The 16,395-nt window shown below is 44.6% G+C and overlaps 2 protein-coding genes across 4 annotated transcripts in view; both read left to right on the top strand.

Annotated features, from left to right (window-relative positions):
• ptk7b (protein tyrosine kinase 7b) overlaps positions 1-9,822 on the top strand; it is a 76,959-nt gene extending 67,137 nt beyond the window's left edge. Inside the window, exons 6-20 of the mRNA XM_082558180.1 lie at positions 529-659; positions 1,973-2,239; positions 2,651-2,787; positions 2,904-3,039; positions 3,544-3,663; positions 3,968-4,117; positions 4,491-4,638; positions 5,085-5,212; positions 5,929-6,129; positions 6,422-6,583; positions 6,678-6,910; positions 7,015-7,095; positions 7,405-7,556; positions 7,653-7,831; positions 7,920-9,822. Coding sequence (XP_082414306.1) covers positions 529-659; positions 1,973-2,239; positions 2,651-2,787; positions 2,904-3,039; positions 3,544-3,663; positions 3,968-4,117; positions 4,491-4,638; positions 5,085-5,212; positions 5,929-6,129; positions 6,422-6,583; positions 6,678-6,910; positions 7,015-7,095; positions 7,405-7,556; positions 7,653-7,831; positions 7,920-8,080 — 2,386 coding nt within the window. The 3' untranslated portion in view covers positions 8,081-9,822. The remainder of the gene's footprint in view (positions 1-528; positions 660-1,972; positions 2,240-2,650; positions 2,788-2,903; positions 3,040-3,543; positions 3,664-3,967; positions 4,118-4,490; positions 4,639-5,084; positions 5,213-5,928; positions 6,130-6,421; positions 6,584-6,677; positions 6,911-7,014; positions 7,096-7,404; positions 7,557-7,652; positions 7,832-7,919) is intronic.
• Positions 9,823-11,639: 1,817 nt separating this feature from the next.
• srfb (serum response factor b) overlaps positions 11,640-16,395 on the top strand; it is a 27,017-nt gene continuing 22,261 nt past the window's right edge. Inside the window, exon 1 of one of the 3 annotated variants that reach the window (XM_082556270.1) lies at positions 11,640-12,775. In XM_082556270.1, the coding sequence (XP_082412396.1) occupies positions 12,125-12,775 (651 nt within the window). In that variant the 5' untranslated portion in view covers positions 11,640-12,124. The remainder of the gene's footprint in view (positions 12,776-16,395) is intronic. The other 2 variants (XM_082556269.1, XM_082556271.1) reach the window with 2 other exon arrangements.

The following is a 16,395-nucleotide window of genomic DNA, read 5'->3' as shown; positions in this document are numbered from 1 at the left end:
GACTTGGGATCTTCTGTTTTTGCTGTGCCGGATGCTCAGCTCCTTTTCTGTCATCCCCGAAGCTGGCTTAAGGTCTGCCTTTAATTACTCCTCATTCTGTCCATCACTGACACTGATACTCCCATCGGCCTGATAGACTCCAGGGGCCAGCTGTCAGGACAGGCCTCCTGAAGCACGAGATTTTTTTTCTTTTTAATTAACTCAAAATGTAGGACACATTTGTTTCTTTGTTTTCCGTGGACAGATTCTTAGCATTTACCTCTACAGATTTAGAGCAGCAGATGGCTTGGGTTTACTGAATTGGGCCAAATTAGAATGGAAAGTCCAAATTTTCGGGCAGTTGACTTGCAGGTCAAAGCGAAACCTCTAAGAAAGGTTTGCAGATGCAGACTGAGAAAGATTTGAGGTTCGTTGGCTGTATCTGTGCAGAAATCTTCTCTCCGCTGTGCTTTTCTCTGCGAAGAATGTGCGAAATGTTGTTTGTGGATCAGTGATTGAGAGAGATTGTTTCTTTCTCTTCTTCTACAGAGTCTTCCTTCTATCCAACGGGACGCTGCTGATCACCCAGGTCAAGCCCAGGAACACGGGGACCTACAGATGTGTCGGTCGCGGCCTCAGAGGATCACAGGTTACGCTGGAGGCCTCCCTCCTCATAGCTGGTGCGTCACACACGTACACACATACAAAACTCGAGCGTAAACAATTAGAAACCCCTGTTATCCTATAATCTGAGTGGAACGGGCTACATATGAACACTGCCCTCCATCTCTCCTGCTCTAATCCCCCCTCCCTCCCTCCTCCTCCTTCTGCCGCTTTCACTTAGTGCCCAGATCTCTCCGATGATAATCACATTCCTGTATTGACATCCGGCCCAGCTGCATCCACTACCACGCGCCGTACAGAAGCATTTTGCTGCTTCCCCTTCATATTGTTTCCCCTTAGCGTCCAGCTGTTTTCCAAGCTTTTTTAACTCATCAAGTTTCCTCCAAAGTGAACAGCACCTGGCACTCGCTTTACTCAAGCAGTAGATGTTACATTAGATAACTCATCAGTGTGACTCAACCAGGGTAATGAGCAGTGTAATTAGGAGGTTGTGAAATGCCGAACGTCATTAAAACACGCTGCAGCTTTCCTTGCATGAGATGACTGTTTCTAAAGTGTTATAAATCAGTGTAATGTGAAAATGACATTTTAAGACTACAACAAATAAAAGTCTTTGGTGGTGCAAAAGAAGAAGAAGTTAAAAGGAAGGGGAACCAAATTATATACAAGTCCAAACACAGTGAAGCTGTTTTAATATTGTGCATGCACTAACAAAGCCGGCTCTTTCCTTGCGCCGCGTCTTCCCAGATAACCTCTTGAAACAACTTTAAAACAGCTCATTGAGGTTGAAACTACAACAAGATGACTGTAGTATCTTCTCATCTTACTAATCAGCCAGCTTTTTGAAATGCAAGTGCACGCACGTCAAATATTTTGAATAAGCTCAGGGCTAAAATTTCTTTGCATTTCAATGTCCCGGGCACTTTTTTTTCCTTCCCCTCTCCAGCAGCCCCTTTTCTCCCCCCAAGGGTTTTGGATTAACAAGGTACAACTGTATCTGCAGTTTTAACCCAGTGAACCACAGCTCCATTTAAATACCTTAATTCACCTAATCTGATGCTAATCCCTGCAGGCATTATAGGGGATTGTGTCACAGTAGAATTCAGTGTTTAGGGACAAGTTGAAACAGTCGCTCCCATCGTGGCTCCGCCTCATTCATTTCAGTGCCCTCCCTCTTCTCGCAGCTCTGCTTCTCTTTCATTTGCTGAGAAATGTGTTTTCTTCTCATTAATTGATTTAGATCTTAGGCTCGTACAAGGTTAAAGCACAGGTTGATGATTATTAGCGGTCCTCTAATGAACCAGCGTCAGCATTTGAATTGCTAAGTCAGTTCGTAACATTTGCTCGCTCTCTCTGGTTCCCGCTACAGAAATAGAAGACATGGTGCCCCGGGCGTCGAAGGTTTTCACAGTGAACAGCCTGCAGCAGGTAGAATGCAACGCCCCACATGGCAAACCTCCGCCAGTGGTGTGGTGGGAGAGAGAAGGTCAGCGGGTGCCCACAGAGGGCCGAGTACACCAAGATGGGAAATATCTGGTCTTCAGTCCCACGGAGAAGGGAGATTCGGGCACCTACACCTGCGTGGCCGAGAATAAGGCTGGACGCAGGATACAGGAGGTCACCTTCACTGTGGCCAGTAAGTCCTACAAAGACCACTTTAAATGCACCCTAAATTCACTTTAACTAAGTACAGAAAGTACTTTTAAAGTGGTTGTTTGTCGTTTGTATGTATACACAGAGATGATCAAAGTTTAGATTGTAACTGTGGTGTTGCAGGCATTTAAAAGGAAGATGGGATCTTGAGAGCTAAGAAGCATGATGCGTAGAGCATGAAGTGAGAGGGCAGAGCGCAAGCTTGCTAATGTTAGCAGGATACATCCAGTATCCCAGATGTATCCTACAGTAGGTTTATTAATGCTGGGAGCATTGGGTCCTCTAACAGAAGCTAATGTGTATTTTGTCTGTTCAGTGAGCCTAGGTGATTGACACATTGGATATTCCTTCAGGGCAGCGATATGTAGCTGAAGAGTTGTCTCTTTGTCCACAGCTCCCCCAGTGTGGGTGGACATGCCTAAGGACAGCCATTTAGAAGAAGGTAAACCCGGTTACCTCCACTGTCACGCTCAAGCCAACCTCCAACCTGAGGTCACCTGGTTCCGCAGCAGCAACATCATTCAGCCCGAGGTAGGTTTTCACTTTCCTCACTGTCTTTTTCTTTTAACGACATACAGAAGAAAGCTGGTCTGTTTGTACCTTCACAGTTTTACTAAAACTTTTTGTCTTTTTTTTTGTCTCACCAGGACATCCGGTTTAAGATATTCCCTAACGGGACCCTCAGGATCAACAATGTGGAGGTCTATGATGCACATGTGTACAGCTGTCAAACCAAAACTCTGGGTGGACAGCTGACGGGATATGCTAAGGTCGCTGTGCTCGGTAAGATGCGTGGGAATCACTTAGCTGATCAGTATATACAGTGGATTATCCTTTGTTTGCTCCGAATCTATTTGAAGATATTTCCCGGAGATAAAGATGATGTGTAATGAGCGAGGGAATGATGAGCAATACGGCGCTGAGATGAAAAATAAATGCGATGTGGTCATGGCTGTGGGCTTGTGTGCGTGGTTTTCTATAACTGTGTTGTGGATCTGTGGACCCTGCAGGACACCCACAGAGATGTAAAATATGACTCACACACAACAGCTTTAGCTTAGCCTCCATTTGTAACGTGGTATCTCCATGATCAATTCTTATCTGATCTCATAAAAGGTGTGACATGCCATGATCTCAACCTCTGATAGATCTCAGCTTTTACGCTCATCAGATCTGTGTGCTCGTCGTGCCTGTTGACACATTTTTCCCAAATATGTCTGAACATGATTTGCGTCAGCTTAGTGTCATCCGTGTGTGACGTGTGCTGTGCTTTTACTTGTGTTTCAGAGAAACTAAAGTTCACCCCAACCCCGCAGCCTTCCCAGTGCTTGGAATTGGACAAAGAGATCCCCATCCAGTGCTCGGCTAAAGGAAGAGAGCCCCCCACCATCCGCTGGTCCAAAACAGGTCTGCTGCCACTGATTCCACTTGCTATAGCTTCAGATCTGATGAGGAATGGCTGTTGAGCAATATTTCACCCAGAACCCTTTAGCAGGCATTAATTCTTCAATGCTTATGATGACAAATGTCATTTCCGCAAGAATATGTAGCAACCTGTGTAGAATAAACACAATGTGAGGGCGATTTATCACCACAGATCACTTCCCTCCTCCATCTGCAGTAGCCATAATAGTCTAATTAACCACTTGAATCCCACATGGATAACCAGACCAGCTCTTGTCCCCGTGTGTCTCTCTGGCTCCCCCTGCAGATGGAGGAGAGCTGCCGCCTCACGTCAAGCAGAAAAACGGCCAGCTCCGTTTCACCAAAGTCACTCGAAGCGACGCTGGCAACTACACCTGCATCGCCTCCAACAGCCTCCAGGGGGAGATCCGGGCCTTTGTGACCCTCACCGTAGCCGGTAAACCACTGTCTCATCGTCATGGAAGCAGGGAGTAGTGAAAGAAAGGGTCCACGCTACTGTATTAGTCATCAGCCCCACATCAGGAGGACTTGTGGTCTTGGTGCATGTGAGGGTGGTTTTATAGCAAGGCGGTCACTGATCATTGCCATTAAGTTTCAAACACAGCAGCATTTATTGTGTAGTTGGTGGCCTTTTTACAGTCTGGTTAATGAATTGCGTTTGGGTTGTAGATTATCTGGGAGGACAGTGACCACAATCAGCACAAGCTGTAAAAGAGGTGCTGTCGCCCCAGATGTGGTTAAACTGTTGTATTAATATGATTTGTTTGTTTCTGTGCGTGTTTGTGTGTGTGCTTTTTGTGCACAAACAGTGCACGTTCACTTCAAGGTGGAACCAGACAACACGACGGTGTACCAGGGTCACACTGCGATCCTGCACTGTCAGGCAACGGGCGATCCCAAGCCTCACATCCACTGGGTGGGTAAAGACAAGCCGCTGGACATCAGTAATAACAGAAGGTAAACGAAACACATTTGTCTTCTCCACAGCTCAGCCTTCATGGATTAGGATTACACAGTTGACACGACTGATTAAAGCTCCATCTCCACACATTCGTTGTGGATTTAGCTTGTGCTAACATAGAATTATAACCTTGGAAACAAACGAGTATGAGAGTTCACGTTTCATTTGCTCCGTCAGAACGTGCCAGAGCAAATAAAGCTATTATTTAAACACGCTTTCCCCACTTTCCTGTGCTGGGCCAATCATAGCCCTGATGGTCTAATTTGGTAATGTTAGCTAAATATATTAATGTATTCTGAAAGCACTGCATTTCTTGACCCTGAATTGCACAAATTATAGCCATTATCTTTAAATCAGATGATTTTTAATGATGCAGATATAAAATCAGATTCAGATTGGACACTGAGACCTCTGTGTTTTTCTGTCTCGCTCCTTCTTCCAGGTTCCAAACGATGCCCAATGGCTCCCTAGTGATCAGGGACGTGACTACGGATGACACCGGCAAATATACCTGTGTGGCCGGAAACAGCTGCAGCATCAAAGACCGCGTGGCTCAGCTGTATGTAGTGGGTGAGTTTGGCACACTCGTACATATTTGCATACACAGGCTTTGCTTTATCAGGAGCAAATGGGCACAGAATCACAAGTGTAGGATGAAGGCTTTAATTAAACCTTCAGCCTCTGTCTGTCATCCGTGCGGACAGGTTAATAACCACAGGCGCGTCTCTGACGCCACGGCTGTCACCGAGGTGATGGGATCGGGCAGACGCTGGATCTAATAAAGCTTCGCACTCTGTGGCTCCTTGTGTACCGACTAAAGCTGAAAATTACAGTCACGCACTAGTACTCATGTCCCACATCACCTCATTTTCTCCCAAAGTAGCAGGATGGTATTCCAGCTTTGCTTTTTTGTTTTGGAGACAATTAAATTTAGATGTTTGTCGCGCCTTGTAAAAGACAAGTAATTGACTGTAACAGGGCAGCTCAGATAAATGGAAGGACCGTATGTATGTTTGTAAGTCGGTTTGTGGTTTTAACTGTGTTAAAATTCACCACAAATACCTTTTCTATCATCCGCTTGTTCCAATCTTATTTTTAAAATCCTGTTCTATGAAACGTTTACGTTCGTGTTTACACTAAAGTTGATGCTTTTACCATCAACTGTGTTGCATCTTTCACTGTAGCGTTCTGGTAACACAGTCTGTTGTGTGTAAGACTTAAATCCATGCACAGTGTACTTCTTAGCCACGTTTTAGTCAGCCCCAATTTTCACCTGTGCCAAACAGACAAACCGGTGCATTTCCCGACTGAAGAGGATGAAAAGGCTCCTTACAAGATGATCCAAACAATCGGTCTGTCGGTGGGAGCGGCTGTGGCCTACATCATTGTGGTCCTGGGACTCATGTTCTACTGCAAGAAGAGACGCAACGCCCAAAGAATGCAGAAGGGCCAGGATGGAGAGGAGCCCGAGATGGAGTGCCTTAATGGTATGATTGCTGATAAAGTTGTGGTTACAGTTACACAATAATCCTGTATGCTATTTCAAGATCTTTGCTGCCACCCTGTGTTCATTTTATTGATTACACTTAACATGTAAAAAGGCAAAAAAAAGTTTTGAGCAGAGCAACAAGTATCAGTTTGTTTCCTCCGTTCTATATTCTGTATATACAATGCATTTTAACATATTATATAAAACATGTTCTAAATCGATCAGATTTATTCATATTTGTACTACGTCTGTGACCTTTGACCCAGTAGAATATTTGTTGTGTTCATCAGGCGGAGCAGTCCAACAGAACGGCCACACCACTGCTGAGATCCAGGAAGAGGTGGCGCTCACCAACATGGGTACCATCGCAACCACAGAGAAACGCCACAGCCACGTCAACAACGATAAGCTCCACTTTCCCCGGACAAACCTACAGACCATCACGACTTTAGGTAGAGTAGTCTATGCATCTCTGTTTTCTGTGAAAAAAGTGTATTGCGCTTCTGCGCTCACATTTTGCTGTGTGTCACGTGAATGTTTGCTCAGGAAAAGGGGAGTTTGGGGAGGTGCTGCTATCCAAAGCTAAGGGAATCGAAGAGGGCGAGGAGGAGACGGTGGTTCTTGTGAAGAGCCTGCAGACCAGAGATGAGCAGCTCCAACTCGACTTCCGCCGGGAAGCAGAAATGTTCGCCAAGCTAAGCCACCCCAACGTCGTCCGCCTGCTGGGCCTCTGCAGGGAGGCGGATCCTCACTACATGATCCTAGAGTACTATGACCTGGTAATCTCACACTAACACACATACAGACACAAACGCAGAAGAAGTGCAGAAATGTTGTTTTGTACCTGACGCACTGCTCTCTATGTCTGCTTTTCTCATGCCAGGGAGATCTAAAGCAGTTCCTGAGAATTTCCAAAAGCAAAGATGACAAAGTCAAGAGTCAGCCTATCAGCACCAAGACCAAAGTAAGCAGTGAACTGTGCAGCATGAGTGACATATAACAGCCTTCTGCACACCAGAAGCCATTGAAATAAACGGAAACGGAAATAAACTGTTATACAGAGCTCTGTATTTTTGTCTTTGGGCTCTGCTGCAGTATCGTGTAGGCCATCCTGTCTGAAACAGGCCATTGTAGCTTGACCTTTAACCTTCTGAACTCATCACTGTTAAGTTACAGTAACCATTGAGGAATTGTTGAACTTTGCTCACTTTGAACTTCTATGTTCTTATCAAAGTCTCTCTACCATGACCCCCCCCCCCTTTTCCCCCTCCAGGTTTCCATCTGCACTCAGGTGGCTCAGGGCATGGAGCATCTTTCCAATCACCGCTTCGTTCACAAAGACCTCGCCGCCCGAAACTGCCTGATCAGCAGTCAGAGGCGTGTCAAAGTGTCGTCACTCAGCCTCAGCAAGGACGTTTACAACAGGTCTGTTCAAAAACATACAATAAAGTCTCCTCTGAGTAGAATCATCTGGTTAATATTTCCATCCCTTTGTTATTTCTCTGGTGTTCACATGTGTAGTGAGTACTACCACTACAGGCAGGCGTGGATCCCGCTGCGCTGGCTCCCAACAGAGTCTGTGTTTGAAGATGACTTCTCCACCAAGTCGGACGTGTGGGCCTTCGGAGTGTTGATGTGGGAAGTATTCAGTCATGGGGAAATGCCATACACCAAACTGAGCGACGACGAAGTGTTAGAAGGTGAGTTTGACGCTGCAACACATTACTGTCTTTACCCCAGGAAGAGGGAATCGCTCTTTAAAAGGCATCTCATCCCATTTTTCTGCAGGTCTCCAGGCAGGAAAGCTGAAGCTACCCCTTCCGGACGGATGCCCCTCTAAAATCTACAAGCTGATGGTCCGCTGCTGGGCACTGAGCCTCAAAGAGCGCCCCTCGTTCACCGACATCGTCCACGCCCTGGGAGAGCTGCCCTCTGACAGCAAAGTCTGAAGTGACCAATCATCTCACAGCAGAAAGGAACTGTTACCAACTCTGCCCCGCCCCCCTTCCCCTAAAATACAGACAGGAATGCTGGATTATTTAGTCTCACACATTTCAGGGAAGAGAGTTGAGGGGGAAGAAAAAAGAAAAAAAAAAACTTTAATTTTTTATGCATTTCAACAATTTTTTGAGTGTGGATTAGACTTGTTTGCTATATGAGTGGAACTGCACTCACCTTTGTATGAATGGCTTCGTGCGAGCAGTGCCAGGAGTTTGCCTTCACCGCAGTATGGACGATCCTCCCCCACCTCCAGCCTCCGCCTGTGGTTCCACTGTGACCCCGCCCGTCTGCGGCCGTTTTCGTTTCACGGAGCCTCACAACCTCAGTGCCTCTGCCCCTTCACACACACTCACACACACTCTCTAAGTTTGTAGGAATGATGGTGCATTCGCTGGCTCTGATTAGTGCAAAGGATTTGCCTGAAATGTCACGTCACCACTTAACCCCTTGGAGTTTTCTCATTAATCTAAAGAGGATATTGAAGAGAAAGTGGGGCACAGTGGGACTGCAGTGGAGCGATGAAGCCTCTGTAGATAATCAGCCACTTTACTAGTGTGTCGAGTGAGGTCGTTTAAACTGGTCTGTTCCCCTCGCAATTACATCGAGCTGCATCCCGAGTCCGCCACCCTGACCCCTCAGGTGTCTGCTCTCTCTCCACCGGGTACAATCCCCCAAATTGTTTGCTTTTGTGTGTTTGAGTGAGTGTGTGTGTACATGCACTGAACTGTTGTCCCTACAGACAGATAAGGAATGGGGTTTTGCATGAAGGTTTGTGGAAAACAAGTAATCCGTGTTACGGTAACACTTCCGGAACAACGACAACAAAGAAGCATGTTTTATAGCCAAGGAACATGTTGAACGGATGAGATCGTGCCAGTGTGGGCTTTATACATTTTTATAAGTGTGCTCTGTTAACTTTGAGGTGCTTACAGGTCACTGCTGATGGGTAGGAGTACTCATTTTTACCACACGAACACCATCGTGTCCTCTCAGCTGCAGGAATTGAACCCACCGCCACGTTTGACCTGCTTTATTCTCTCCAGAGGTCCAATCACAGTTTCTCTCCTGGTCCACCTGTTTTGTGCAATGCTGCGAAGCGGACCATCACACCAGGCAGTGTGTACATAATGTTAGAAGCCTTGCACTAACTTCACTTAAAAGATTATCCCTTTTTTATATATATATATAAATATATATATCATGTTGTGTAGAAGGACATGCAGGTGCCTGGTTATTTATGATGAAGGTCCTGTCTTTTGTTTTTTTAACTGTAATAGAAAGGTACTTCTGTGAGGTGGTTTATGCTATGTATTCATTCTCACGGTCCATCTCGGTGTGCGTTCAGTCTGGTAACCGGCTGGGTATGCTAACACAAAGTACAAAGGAGGTCAAAAGAGTGACTGCAGGTCACCAGTGCTCGTTTAAGTGCCTAGTAAATGAAGGATTATCTTAACCGTTTCCCTTTCTGTTTGTTGTTGTTTTTACATCATCTAATCATATGCGATGGCCTTTGTTTATGAACCTGTTTTTATACGTTGTTTTTAGTGTAATATTTTGTTTTTATGAATGCTAGGCACTCACAACTAGACCTCTTTCTTTTTTAAAATCTGCTTCAGCACATGTTCACAGTAATCACAGATGTATACAAAAGCATACATGCTGCTGTCAATAAAGGTTCACAGTGTTTTTACCCAGTTTGTTGTGACAGTTACTTTAACTTCTTAATATTTTCAGCTCAGTGTTTATGCTGAGGTTGTAACAAATATTTGAAAAAAAAAAGTGGTAATTCAGCTGTGTACAAGTTCACCCCCAAATAAGGTGTTGGAGTGGTGAGAAATAAATGCCTTGTTTTCTGTATTGAAGTGAAAATATGTTGTAAATCATGGAGCTGGTGGCTTCTTCACTGATACCAGAGTGTTGTGTGACACGCTCTTCTTGCAGCCGTGTTACAACAAAATATGAGGTTAAGCATAAGTGATGAAATCTTAAATGAGGTGGATTGTTTATCTCTTGCAAGTCTCTACAAGTTACACACACATAATTAAAGTGTGTGTGGTGGTGGTGGTGGGGGCTAGAAGTAGGACTAAAAGGATTTGTACTTTATAGTGTTGGGCTGTAGTTTGTTAAACCACTCTTATGACCTTGTAAAAGTACATCCAGTACTGTTTTTTTCTTTATCCAAATAAAAAGTCTCTGTTGTAGCCACTAGAAGGCGCTGTGTGGTTAGGTAAGGATTAAAGCTGACCCTTGAGGCTTGCCAAACATTTTTTTCCCTATTATAATTTGTTTACAGTTTAATGTGATAACTAGCTTTTAAAGAAGTTTCCTCAATGGGTCTATGTGCTTAGTGAGTTTTAGCACTCCCTCAGTCATTATGGGTCTCCTCCTAACTTTGAGCACTGTGCAATTTGTGTGTGTGTGTGCGTGTGTGTGTGTGTGTGTGTGTGTGTGTGTGTGTGTGTGTGGGGGGGGGGGGGGGCAATGATGGATCTGCACACAGCACCGTGCGCATGTCACTTTTGGGCCTCGTTCGGTGCGCGTGACATACCGAGAAGCAACGCAATAAATGTCTTTCCACTGCGGTGATGTTATAACAATTTTCCGAGTAAATCTGCGTTTCACCGAACTTTCGATTTTGTAGTTCACTTGCAATAAAAATCCCCTGAGCATCCTGCCAGTGAACCATTTTCAAATGCCTCAAAACTCTGGCGTTTGTTTTAACTTGCCCGTAAGACCAGGTGGGTGGAGGTTGTTCCATCGTTTCAAACAGTGCACCTAAGTGCCTCTGACTGATTTCCCTCTGATACCTTTTTCTTCTTTTAAATGAATACGGATTACACGTTTCAAACAAAAACTTATTAAGATGAATGATATCAGTTTAAGTTGTTTTTTCTTTGCTGTCAGGTCCACTTGTAGAGGAGGAAGCCATCTCTGACGACACTGGTAACACATTTTACTAAGTGGGCAGGAACTGTTGCAAAGGTGAGCAAGATGAAGTAAACAGACAGTGACTGCACCTTGCTTTACAGTGGCGTTATTAAAAAGTTGGTAGGAAGCAGCAGGCTTCATACTCAAAGGAACTTGCCTATTACAGTTACATTACCTGTTCAAGTCGATGTGCGATAATCTGGCACCTTAAATGATCTCATATTGCTGAATTATCTACAGTAACAGTGCCGCACACATGCACTTCAGATAAAAGGAGATGATATAGTTCAACTTCCGGGAAAATGGGAGTTTGCTGTGTGGTATAGGCGCCACAACCTGTGGGTAATTAAAATAAATAAATAAAATAAAAGTTGGATGTTTTGTTATGTTAGTGCCTTTTTACTTCTCCACGGTGACGTTGTCGGTTAGCGCAACCATTTTGGTATTTATTCTAATTAGTGTGCTTCGCTGACCAATGACAGCACTCCTCAGATAATCCTCAGCCAATCCGTACACGACGCTGTGACTCACCAAATAAGGAGAGACAGCACCAAATAAGGAAACATTGTATCTCTTTATAAGGAGGGAAGTAGTTCCTCGGCTGAGGTATTACTCCGCTGTCGCTTTCGCTGTCTTAAATTTTGAGGTTTATGTTCGTTTGTGACACACGGAAAGAGAAATACTGTAACATTATCTGAGAGAAACTTCGACTTGTGTGCGAGCAAATCGACACTCGAGCTATTTTCGGTTCACATGGCGGACTAGGTGACGTGGCGCAGCAATATGGGGTCGCTCTTCGCGCTTTCCTTTTTGAGAAAGTGCTCAGAGTTTTGGAAATAGAGGAGGAGGGTGAAGCAAACTGAGCCGGGGTTGAAGGGTCTTGGGGGCAGCATCACTTTCGAAAGTTTGTCTCGGTAATTTCCTGGAGTCTCTGAACCATCATTTGGTCGGGTTTGTTTACATATCGTGGCCCGGACGTGTATGCGTTTTATCAGTCATTTACGAGGCAACCGAATCCAGCTGTCTTGGCTGGTGTTTAAAAAACTCGCTCCAGTAAATATATAATGTTACCGAGCCAGGTTGGATCGGCACCACCTGGAAACGGCTCGGGTTCAGGCAGGGGTACCACAGGACACGGCTCGGGGTTGGTCGGCAGCGGGATTCGTCCCGTTCTTGTCAGATCAGGGCAAGCTCTACCCGGGGTCAGCGAGAGTACCGGTGCTGCAGGGCGACAGGGGGACAGAGATACCATTGGGATGCTGGGAGCTAATGGTCCAGGGGGTCCGAGAGGTGCGAGGCCGGGGAACGGGACCGGTGTAAACCCTCTTCAGACTTCCGTTCAAAGCAGCATGGTGGGCTTAAGTCCAGGAGTAATGTTGCCTCACGGAACCCGCTTCGATCCGGACCGGGAGAGTGCGCCTCTGTGCAGCGGCTCAGATAACGACTCGGACTCCGGAGATGATGACGAACCCGTGGGTTCACTTGGGGACAGTAGGAGAGGGGTGAAGCGGGAGAGAGGGGAGATGGAGGCTGCGGTGTCGGGGCAGGAGGTAGGAGTATCTCCCGGAGGTTACAGCATGGTGCCCGGAGGGGTCGCCGGGGCAAAGCCGGGCAAGAAGACACGTGGACGCGTAAAGATAAAGATGGAATTTATTGACAACAAGCTGAGACGGTACACCACTTTCAGTAAGAGGAAGACGGGCATAATGAAGAAGGTGAGTCAGGTGATGCGTCTGGATCTCATCCAGCTGCGCCAGCGTTTGATTTGAGAGTCTCTTTTAGCTGTTGATTGGCCTGGAAGTACAGCAGTGTCACACTGTAGGGTGCTTTGCAGTCATTCATGGAAGTGCACTTGTTAATAACCTTTTAAAAAAATCACAACACCCTGGGACAGTGTGCATCTGTTATTACAATAACCACAAGAAAGACTTTGGGTTGGGGTTTTTCTTTTTTTTCATGTGAGCCTACATGCTGCTGACCTGATGTCAGTCTTGTGTCAGTGTATTTCTTATGAAAGACAAAGCCATTGTGGTCCAGAAGTGACTCAGTGGATGTGAGGAAGTCAGAACATTCATGACAGCCACTGGGCTTTAAATAGAATAGAGCAAATGACAGGTCTATTTATGACACCCCCAATCCCAACTATCACACACAGAAACGTATAAACTGATTCATGCATGCATACCCGCACACACCTTCACAGACATCCTTGCAACTATTAGATGTAGTTCTCATCACAAGTCACAGCCTGTTCACTCCGTCACTGCTTACAGGCGGCAGCCATGTGGCAGTAAGCAGCAGTCGGCCTGTATGTGCCAACAGCTAACTAAACCCCAGGGAAACAGACCAAAGAACGGTCAAAGAACACTGAGACAGAAGCGAGAAGCCTGGGTTGTGTGGTGGTGGTGGGGTGCTGTCTGTCTGTGCATGCATTATGGTGCTGTACATTACACAGACGTCTAAGTCTCACTGATGACTTGTCCTGGTTTCCAGTTTTGTCAGTTGACTCTTGCTCATAAGCAGGCGACATTAAAGATGACAAACCTTGCTTCTCAGTCATAACTGCTCTCATTACTGTCTCCTTAAAGCAACATTTCTGAGGAAATTCACAGCTCACCCACATGATTTGATGCCACAATAAAACACCACCGTTTGGTATAGAGTCACGGAGAGTGGATTACTTGAGCTGGGGTCAGCTGTTGACCACAAGCCCAGCAGTTATTGTGATGTGGACTCGACCACTTTTCATCATGACTTTAAATAAACACTTGTAAGAGGTGCTTTATTGGAGTCCAGGAGTTTTTTTTCCCCCTCTTTCCTTTAACTTGTCCCTGTGTTTCTTCGGCTGCACCATGCGCTCTGCTGTGTTTCTCTCTTTTTATGTATCCCAGACTGTTGTCGTGGAAACTGAGGTGTCTTTATGTAGGCTCTTGGCAACATGAACACTATTTGACACAGTGTGGGGATGGTTTTCTTTTCTTTTTTTCTTTTTCTTTTTTTTTCTTTTTTTGAAAAGGTTGCCCACACTATGCCAGCCATCACAGAAAATGACAGGTGGGTGGAGTGGGAAGATTCATAGATTGGTCTAGGATGAGCCCACTTTCATTTTGAAGGATGCAGTTAGTGTAGCACAGGCCTGTTTGTTCTCTTCTTATGTGTGCCTCAGCTTGCAGCCTTGTAAACACACACTGTTAAATAATTACGTCAGTTTGAGGTTCAGGGTTACTCAATTAGTACTAATATGTGGCATATATGATATGACTTTCTATAGTGGGGAAAGCAGCACAAGTGGTATGAAGAACATTATGTGTGACTCAGCTCAGGTGCAGTGCTGTGGAATGGCCTCGGCTAAATTGAGTGCGTCCATATATTCATTATGCTATTACTTACACCTAAAGTTTTTCCTGCTTTGATGAGTTTAATGAAAGAATGATTTGTCATTTAATTGAAATATGACATTTTTTTTAAAAATGCTTTTGTGCCTATGAGTAATGACTTCATGAATTTCTTCACAAATAAAATTGTAACCATTAGAGAAATCATAACTTGTCAGCGTCACACACATTATTTGCTCCAAACCATCGTCTTCTAGACAGAATTCCTGCAAGACTGCTCAAGGAAGGATAAACCTATATTTATTTATCAGCTATGTACCACAGGCCGTCAGGTAGTTAAACCGTTACTTAGAAAGCCACCACTTGACTCGGCGTCCTTAGCAAATTGCAAGCCAATCTCCAAACTTCCTTTTATCTGCAGAGAAGTGGTTTATTTAAAAAGTTTCAGTCAGGTTTCAGAGCTCATCACAGTACAGAAACCACTTTAGTGAAGGTTACAAATGATCTTCTCATGGCCTCTGACAGTGGACTCATCTCTGTGCTTGTCCTGCAGGACCTCAGTACAGAGTTTGATGCTGTTGATCATAACATTTTATTACAGCGATTAGAGCACGCTGTAGGTATTAAAGGTACTGCGCTGCAGTGGTTTGAATAATTTCTATCTAATAGACTCCAGTTTGTTCATGTAAATGGAGAGTCCTCTTCACATAGTAAGTTTAATTATGGAGTTCCACAGGGGTCCGTGCTAGGACCAATTCTGTTTACGTTATACACGCTTCCCTTAGGCACTATCATTAGAAGGTGTAGCATACATTTTCACTGCTATGCAGATGACACCCAGCTTTATCTACCCATGAAGCCAGATAACACACACCAATTAGTTAAACTGCAGAAATCTTTTAAAGACTCTAATTTTTTATGCTTCTAAATTCAGATAAAACTGAGGTTATTGTACTCTGCCCCAATAAAATCTTAGTAACACAGTTTCTACCCAGATGCTTTCTCTGGATGGGATTACTGCCCCTCAAAAGCCTTCAGTTGATCCAAAATGCTGCAGTGAGAGTACTGATGGGAACTAGAAAGAGAGCATATTTCTCCTATATTGGTTTCTCTTCATTGGGTCCCTGTTAAATCCAGAATTGAATTCAAATCTTTCTCCTCACATACAAGCTCTTGAATAATCAGGCCCCATCTTATCTCGGTGACCTTATAGTACCGTATCACCCCATTGGAGCACTTTCCTCTCAGACTGCAGGTTTACTTGTGGTTCTTAGATTTTTAATAGTAGACTGGGAGGCAGAGCCTTCAGCTTTCAGCCCCCTCTTCTGTGTAACCAGCTTCCAGTTTGGATTCAGGAGACAGACACTGTCTCTAGTTTTAAGATTAGGCTTTAAACTTTGATACCTTTTTGATAAAGCATATAGTTAGGGTTGGATCAGGTGACCCTGAATCCTCCCTTAGTAGTTACACTGTGATAGTTCTAGGCTGCTGGGGGATTTCCAGCACCTTTTTCACTCACTATGTCTTTAAATACCTCTCTGCATTTAATTATTTGTTATTAATCTCCAGCTCTCTTCTACAGCATGTGTTTTTCCCGTCTTCATTCACTCACCCACAGCTGGTTGTGGCAGATGGCCGCCCCTCCCTCAGCCTGGTTTTACTGGAGGTTTCTTCCTGTTAAAAGGGAGTTTTTCCTTCCCACTGTCGCCAAAGCGCTTGCTCATAGGGGATTCATATGATTTTTGGGACTTTTTGTTTTCTGTTATTAATGGGTCTCTACCTTAAAATACTGTTGTTGCAATTTGGTGCTATATAAATAAAATTGAGTAAAGAATACATTTTTCTGCTTCTTTTTCTTATAACTTTGGTGATTTTATGAGACTTTTAAGGCACAGTGTTAGGTTTCAGGAACTTTCTATTAGTATTTTATTTATTTCTTGACATAGAAGGTGAAGGACTGCAAACTACTGTGTATCTGGCAGTTATTCATTTTTCCTCAG

Source organism: Aulonocara stuartgranti (genome assembly GCF_965226115.1).
Source record: "Aulonocara stuartgranti genome assembly, chromosome: 13".
NCBI classification, from domain to species: domain Eukaryota; kingdom Metazoa; phylum Chordata; class Actinopteri; order Cichliformes; family Cichlidae; genus Aulonocara; species Aulonocara stuartgranti.
Note: the sequence above shows the minus strand (reverse complement) of the source record. Positions and strands in the feature narration are given on the sequence as shown.